Consider the following 8,592-nt stretch of genomic DNA (forward strand, 5'->3'; position numbering starts at 1 on the left):
AAGCATCCTTCACTCATGCTGCCAAACATACCCTTGTAAAACTGACCATCCTACCGATCCTCGACTTCGGCGATGTCATTTACAAAATAGCCTCCAATACCCTACTCAATAAATTGGATGCAGTCTATCACAGTGCCAGCTGTTTTGTCACCAAAGCCCCATATACTACCCACCATTGTGACCTGTATGCTCTCGTTGTCTGGCCCTCGCTTCATACTCGTCGCCAAACACTGGCTCCAGGTCATCTACAAGACCCTGCTAGGTAAAGTCCCCCCTTATCTCAGCTCATTGGTCACCATAGCAGCACCCACCTGTAGCACGCGCTCCAGCAGGTATATCTCTCTGGTCACCCCCAAAACCAATTCTTCTGCCTCTCCTTCCAGTTCTCTGCTGCCAATGACTGGAACAAACTACAAAAATCTCTGAAACTGGAAACACTTATCTCCCTCACTAGCTTTAAGCACCAGCTGTCAGAGCAGCTCACAGATTACTGCACCTGTACATAGCCCATCTATAATTTAGCCCAAACAACTACCTCTCCCCCTACTGTATTTATTTATTTATTTTGCTCCTTTGTACGCCATTATTTCTCTCTACTTTGCACTTTCTTCCACTGCAAATCTACAATTCCAGTGTTTTACTTGCTATATTGTATCTACTTTGCCACCATGGCCTTTTTTTTGCCTTTACCTCCCTTATCTCACCTCATTTTCTCACATTGTATATAGACTTATTTTTCTACTGTATTATTGACTGTATGTTTGTTTTACTCCATGTGTAACTCTGTATTGTTGTTTGTGTCGAACTGCTTTGCTTTATTTTGGCCAGGTCGCAATTGTAAATGAGAACTTGTTCTCAACTAGTCTACCTGGTTAAAGCTGAAATAAATAAAAAATAACATCAAATTGAATAGAAATACAGTGTTGACATTGTTAATGTTGTAAATGACTCTTGTAGCTGGAAACGGCAGATTTTTTTATGGAATATCTACATAGGCGTACAGAGGCCCATTATCAGCAACCATCACTCCTGTGTTCCAATGGCACGTTGTGTTAGCTAATCCAAGTTTATCATTTTAAAAGGGTAATTGATCATTAGAAAACCCTTTTGCAATTATGTTAGCACAGCTGAAAACTGTTGTTCTGATTAAAGAAGCAATAAAACTGGCCCTCTTTAGACTAGTTGATTATCTGGAGCATCAGCATTTGTGGGTTCGATTACAGGCTCAAAATGTCCAGAAACAAAAGCCTTTCTTCTGAAACTCGTCAGCCTATTATTGTTCTGGGAAATGAAGGCTATTCCATGTGAGAAGTTCCCAAGAAACTGATACAACGTACAACGTTGTGTACCACTCCCTTCACAGAACAGCGCAAACTGGCATAACCAGAATAGAAAGAGGAGTGGGAGGCCCAACTGAGCAAGATGACAAGTACATTAGTGTCTAGTTTGAGAAACAGACGCCTCACAAGTCTTAAACTGGCAGCTTCATTAAATAGTAGCCGCAAAACACCAGTCTCAACGTCAACAGTGAACAGGATGTTGGCCTTCTAGGCAGAGATGCAAAGAAAAAGTCACATCTCAGACTGGCCAATAAAAATACAAAATTAAGATGGGCAAAAGAACACAGACACTGGACAGAGGAAGACTGGGAAATAAGTGTTATGGACGAATCTAAGTTTGAGGTGTTCGGATCACAAAGAAGAACATTCACGAGAGGCAGAAAAAATGAAAAGATGCTGGAGGAGTGCTTGATGCCGTCTGTCAAGCATGATGGAGACAATGTGGTGGTAAAGTGGGAGATTTGTACAGGGTAAAAGGGATCTTGAAGAAGGAAGGCTATCACTCCATATTGCAACGCCATGCCATACCCTATGGACGGCGCTAAATTGGAGCCAATTTCCAGGACAATGACCCAAAGCACAGCTCCAAACTATGCAATAACTATTTAGGGAAGAAGCAGTCAGCTGGAATTCTGTCTATAATGGAGTGGCCAGCACTGTCACCAGATCTCAACCCTATTGAGCTGTTGTGGCAGCGGCTTGATCGTACGGTACGTAGAAGTGCCCATCAAAGGTCTGCAGGGCTGTAATTGCTGCAGATGGAGAATTCTTTGACGAAAGCAAAGTTTGAAGGGGACACACACACACACACACACACACACACACACACACACACACACACACACACACACACACACACACACAGAAACACAGAGGGAAAAACAAACCCACATGAGAATTATCTCTGATATCTGAAGAAAAAAGTTAAAGAGCAATATATGTATTTTTTTGAAAATACTTCTCCTCATGTTCATCATCCTCTCAATGTATCTAGACTAGTGTACTGTCATAGAATGTTATATTAGAACTGTAGAATGTTCATCCTCACACTGTATCTAGACTAGTGTACTGTCATAGAATGTTATATTAGAACTGTAGAATGTTATATTAGAACTGTAGAATGTTCATCCTCACACTGTATCTAGACTAGTGTACTGTCATAGAATGTTATATTAGAACTGTAGAATGTTATATTAGAACTGTAGAATGTTCATCCTCACACTGTATCTAGACTAGTGTACTGTCATAGAATGTTATATTAGAACTGTAGAATGTTCATCCTCACACTGTATCTAGACTAGTGTACTGTCATAGAATGTTATATTAGAACTGTAGAATGTTCATCCTCACACTGTATCTAGACTAGTGTACTGTCATAGAATGTTATATTAGAACTGTAGAATGTTCATCCTCACACTGTATCTAGACTAGTGTACTGTCATAGAATGTTATATTAGAACTGTAGAATGTTCATCCTCACACTGTATCTAGACTAGTGTACTGTCATAGAATGTTATATTAGAACTGTAGAATGTTCATCCTCACACTGTATCTAGACTAGTGTACTGTCATAGAATGTTATATTAGAACTGTAGAATGTTCATCCTCACACTGTATCTAGACTAGTGTACTGTCATAGAATGTTATATTAGAACTGTAGAATGTTATATTAGAACTGTAGAATGTTATATTAGAACTGTAGAATGTTATATTAGAACTGTAGAATGTTATATTAGAACTGTAGAATGTTCATCATCCTCACACTGTATAAACCCTATTGAGCTGTTGTGGCAGCAGCTTGACCGTACGTTATGTAGAAATGCCCATCAAGCCAATCCAATTTGTGGGAGGTGCTTCAGGAAGCATGGGGTGAAATCTCTTCAGATTACCTCAACAAACTGACAACTAGAATGCCAAAGGTCTGCAAGGCTGTAATTGCTGCAAATGGAGGATTCTTTGACGAAAGCAAAGTTTGAAGGACACACACACACACACACACACACACACACACACACACACACACACACACACACACACACACACACACACACACACACACACACACACACACACACACACACACACACACACACACCTATAACATGTTATATAGACACATTACACACACACACACACACACACCTATAACATGTTATATACATACACACATTACATACAGATACACACACACACATTACATACAGATACACACACACACATTACATACAGGTACACACACACACATTACATACAGGTACACACACACACACCAACGTCATCTAAATTCTATTCACAAACACCGACTATCACAACATACTAAAATATCACCGCCACCTAACCTCTGACCTCTGATCCCTGACCTCTGGTGTTGCCGTAGTGCTGAGACGGTGAACGACGGGCGTTTCCATACGGTAGAGCTGGTGACCTTTGACAGGATGGTGAACCTGTCTGTGGACGGGGGTGCGCCCACCACTCTGGACAGTCTGGTAGGGGTCCCACCTCTGTCTGGAGAGGCACCGCTATACGTGGGGGGTAAGACACACACGACCTCAGCTGAGAGCTAAGTTCAGGCCCTAACCCACCCTATTACATATTAATATCCAGGTCTCCTCTTCTCTCCCTCACTCTCTTTCTCTCTCTCCACTCTATTCTCTACTCCCAACCTATATATCATTTCACTCTCTCCCTCCCTCCCTCTCTCCCTCCCTCCCTCTCTCTCTCACTCCCTCTCTCTCTCTCTCCCTCCCTCTCTCCCTCCCTCCCTCCTCTCCAGGTATGCCAGAGAAGATGTCCTACTCCTCTCTGAGTCTCTTCCAGCCCCTCAACTCCTCCAGTTTCCACGGCTGCATCAGGAATCTGTACATCAACCACGAGCTGCAGGACTTCACCCAGACCACTATGAAGGTATGGTGGGAGACGGGGAGGAACATTCTGGTAACTTACCCAAAATTCCCAGGTTTTCCAGAAATCCCAGTTGGAATATTCCCAGAAACCTAGGTGTGAGAAGTTGGAGAAATATTTATTTTAGTATTTTATTTCTGAAGCTAAAGACACATTTTCACACTGCGTTGATAATAATTCGAATTGTTTGATGTGCTGAAGCCGGGGGTGGTGCCAGGATGCCAGCCCTGCAGGAAACTGTTCTGCCTCCATGGAGTGTGCCAACCGGATGGTGCCCAGGGGCCCCTCTGCCACTGCCAGCCTGACTGGGGTGGGCTACACTGCGATCAGCCAATCGGAGGGGGCCTTGTTGGGGGAGATGTTGCCCCGGTAACCGCGGCTAACCCATGCCAGGGGAATAAGTAAGTGAGACAGGAGAGTGAGGGATAAAGGGTTGTAGTCTGTTATGGTTTATAGTGGGTCTATGTGGCTTGTTGTTATCTTGTCTTTTATCATGTTGATTTATTTTGGGGGTAACTCATTAATTGTATGGTTTAATTGATTCTGTTGTCCGAGTCCCAGCTTTTGTATTTTCCCCACTGTATTTTTCTAATAGCATCTTTCTCTTCCTCTCCCTCCATCTCTCCCTCCATTTCTCCTTCCCCCTCTCCCTCCATTTCTCCCACTCCCTCCTGTTCTCCCTCCCCCTTTCCCTCCATTTCTCCCTCCCCCTTTCCCTCCATTTCTCCCTCCCCTCCTTTTCTCCCTCCATTTCTCCCTCCCCTCCATTTCTCCCTCCCCCTTTCCCCCTCCCCCTTTCCCTCCATTTCTCCCTCCCCCTTTCCCTCCATTTCTCCCTCCCCTCCATTTCTCCCTCCCCCTTTCCCTCCTGTTCTCTCTCCCCCTTTCCCTCCTGTTCTCCCTCCCCCTTTCCCTCCTGTTCTCTCTCCCCCTTTCCCTCCTGTTCTCCCTCCCCCTTTCCCTCCTGTTCTCCCTCCCCCTTTCCCTCCATTTCTCCCCCCTCCCTCCATTTCTCCCTCCCCTTTCCCCCTCCCCCTTTCCCTCCATTTCTCCCTCCCCCTTTCCCTCCTGTTCTCCCTCTCTACCTCCCCCTCCATTTCTCCCTCCATCTCCATTTCTCCCTCCATCTCTCCTCCATCTCTCCCAGGTGTGTGAGGGGTGTGTGTGTGGTTCAGGATGTTCAGTCGTACAGGTGTGAATGTGAGGAGGGCTGGCACGCCACCTTGTGTAATCAACAGGGGGAGCTAACAGCACTAGTAGTACCAGCAGTGCCAGAAGGACCAACCAAGCCGTGTTCAGTGCTGCTCTGCCAACATGGCCACTGTCAGCTGACTGAGGGAGGAGCGACCTACTGTCTCTGTAACACGGGATACACCGGGGACACATGCGACACAGGTAAGGATGGAGGGAGAAGATAGGAGGAGGGGGGACAGGTACGAGAGAGAGAACCTGTGATACAGGTTATGACCGAGGGGGAGAGGTGTGGAGGGAGGAGGGAGTGTGTGTTTGACAGGGAGAGACATTGGAACACTCGGTCGCATCGCGCCATTGTTGAGTGTTCTCAAGACGTCTTGGAAATACGATGCCATTGCTACATTAGCCAAACAATTAGTAGGAATCAACTTTGCCATCATTATTATGCCGTCAAATTTACTTTAGACAAATGTCATTAGCTAGCAATGTTCCTAAATAATGTTGATAAGCACCAACTGAGAATGTATTGAGAAGAAAGTGGTCGGACACCAGTCCTCCAACCAACCACTACTGTGTTTGATCATGTCCCACTACTCAGCCTCTTTAACCTCTGTCCTCTAACCTCTAGTTGAATCAGCGTGTCGCGGCGAGGCGGTGCGTGACTTCCACCGGGTGCCACGTGGCCACGCCAACTGCCAGACGACGCGGCCCTTCTCCTGGGTGGAGTGTCGGGGGGGCTGCCAGGGGGGCGGGGCGGCGTGCTGCGCCCCACTGAGGGTACGGCGCCGGCGCTACACCTTCGAGTGCGACGACGGAAGTTCCTTCACACAGGACGTGGAGAAAGCAGTGGAGTGCGGCTGCAAGGAGTGTGTGTAGAGTCGTTGAGGTACTACACACACGTGGGCAGCGCAGTCAGCTGAAGAGGAGTTACTGAACACACTGTGGGAAAGTATATATATATATAAAACATGGACATTGTCTGTGTGTTGTGGACAACAGTGTTTGTAATATAGGACAGTTCTTCCCTGGCAAGGACGGCCAACCAACACGAAACCAACCAACCTCATCTTCATCATCTTCATCTACCTAAAGAAAGTCAACTGTGGTCTCACATTAGTAATGTTATATTGAAAGGTAATTCTTTGGATTTATACTGTATTGTACACCACTTTATCCATGTGCTCAAATCATTGTAAAATGGAGGAACCTGTGTGATGCATGGCAGCCATGTTGGCAACAGGAAAACGTTGAGACACTTCTCTAGTTTCTTCCTGTTAAATGAGAAACTGCTGCTCTTTTTTGCTAGTTTACCATTTAATCTGTGTATCTTTTCACTGGGCTGCAATGCCAGTTTGCCCTCTAGTGGCCGGTCTTATAAAGAGGATGTTTGAAGGTTCAGATGGGGGAAGGGGGTGCATTTGAGAGAGCAGCTGAGGCCCTTTGGCCTACGTTAAAGAGCCTTTTGGAGGCTCTGTGCCAGTTTGATTTTAGCCAGAATCTTCTTTAACATTCGTCATGGTAATTGGTTATAATTATATCATTGAGTAAAACCCGCCTCCTATCCCTCTCTGGTCCAATCAGTCTCCTTCTACCACATCAGCAGTATTATGAAATTCAACACAAATGTAGCTTTGATAATATTTTATTTATATTGTTGTAAAACTAAAACAGAAAGGTACATAACATTTGTTTAACTTTTACATTTTTTGCTTAGATTGTTTTTATTACTTAGTGTCATATAGCCTAATGTAGCCCTTTGATTATGATACAAAACGGAAAATACTTAACAGATTGTAATATATATCATTTCATTTGGACACAGTATTTTTATATGTTGAAATGGAAAAAGGGGTGTTTGAATCCTGGCATGGGAGAGACTACACAGACGTTGTATTGGGTCTGTAGACTGAAGCAACATCTTGCTGTTCTTCTCTACTGCCTGATGTAAAGCTGCCAAAACCAGTCAGCCAACCTATTGTAAGTCTAATACACAGTGTCGTCACGGCGATGTTAAATGACTGTGATGTCATTGTTCTTATTACATGTTGTCTACCTACTTGGTGAATGTAATATAGTCAATGATTTGCTTCAGATTATGTGTAGTGATGTTTTATTTATTTCAATAAAATACATGATTTTCTCTCTTCCACCGTGAACGTGTTGTCATTTTTCTCCATGGCCTTTGACCTGGATGTGTGTGACCTTTACCCTGAACGTGTCAGTTCAGTGTTTTGTGCAGGAGAGAGAAATTGTCACGGAGTCTATGAGCTATGACAGATCTTAGTTAATCACCCCTGAAGAGAGTGATGGGGAAAGAGGGAGAATGACTGAGTGGAGGACAACCAAAGCAAATGAAAGGAGGAGGAGTGGGGGAGATGGAGGACAGGATAGAAAGAGGGAAAGGAGAGGGGACGAGAGAAAGCCAGAAGAGGAGTTAGAAAGATCAGTCTTGTTCCCTGGCAGTGTCTCGGGGAGAGAGAGATCAGCCTTGTTCCCTGGCAGTGTCTCGGGGAGAGAGAGATCAGCCTTGTTCCCTGGCAGTGTCTCGGGAGAGGAGAGAGAGAAAGATCAGCCTGGTTCCCTGGCAGTGTCTCGGGAGAGGAGAGAGAGATCAGCCTTGTTCCCTGGCAGTGTCTCGGGAGAGGAGAGAAAGATCAGCCTGGTTCCCTGGCAGTGTCTCGGGAGAGGAGAGAGAGAAAGATCAGCCTTGTTCCTTGGCAGTGTCTCGGGGAGAGGAGAGAAAGAGAGATCAGCCTTGTTCCCTGGCAGTGTCTCGGGGAGAGGAGAGAGAGAAAGATCAGCCTTGTTCCCTTGCAGTGTCTCGGGGAGAGGAGAGAGAGAAAGATCAGCCTTGTTCCCTGGCAGTGTCTCGGGGAGAGGAGAGAGAGAAAGATCAGCCTTGTTCCCTGGCAGTGTCTCGGGGAGAGGAGAGAGAGAAAGATCAGCCTTGTTCCCTGGCAGTGTCTCGGGGAGAGGAGAGAGAGAAAGATCAGCCTTGTTCCCTGGCAGTGTCTCGGGAGAGGAGAGAGAGAAAGATCAGCCTTGTTCCCTGGCAGTGTCTCGGGAGAGGAGAAAGATCAGCCTTGTTCCCTGGCAGTGTCTCGGGGAGAGGAGAGAGAGAGAGATCAGACTTGTTCCCTGGCAGTGTCTCGGGGAG

At 45.6% G+C, this 8,592-nt stretch overlaps 1 protein-coding gene across 1 annotated transcript in view; it reads left to right on the forward strand.

Annotated features, from left to right (window-relative positions):
• LOC139424362 (slit homolog 1 protein-like) overlaps nucleotides 1–7,557 on the forward strand; it is a 116,529-nt gene extending 108,972 nt beyond the window's left edge. The window contains exons 33-37 of the mRNA XM_071176105.1: nucleotides 3,718–3,872; nucleotides 4,114–4,244; nucleotides 4,443–4,642; nucleotides 5,389–5,636; nucleotides 6,064–7,557. Coding sequence (XP_071032206.1) covers nucleotides 3,718–3,872; nucleotides 4,114–4,244; nucleotides 4,443–4,642; nucleotides 5,389–5,636; nucleotides 6,064–6,311 — 982 coding nt within the window. The 3' untranslated portion in view covers nucleotides 6,312–7,557. The remainder of the gene's footprint in view (nucleotides 1–3,717; nucleotides 3,873–4,113; nucleotides 4,245–4,442; nucleotides 4,643–5,388; nucleotides 5,637–6,063) is intronic.
• The last annotated feature ends 1,035 nt before the right edge of the window (nucleotides 7,558–8,592 follow it).

Source organism: Oncorhynchus clarkii, chromosome 13 (assembly GCF_045791955.1).
Source record: "Oncorhynchus clarkii lewisi isolate Uvic-CL-2024 chromosome 13, UVic_Ocla_1.0, whole genome shotgun sequence".
Taxonomy (NCBI): domain Eukaryota; kingdom Metazoa; phylum Chordata; class Actinopteri; order Salmoniformes; family Salmonidae; genus Oncorhynchus; species Oncorhynchus clarkii.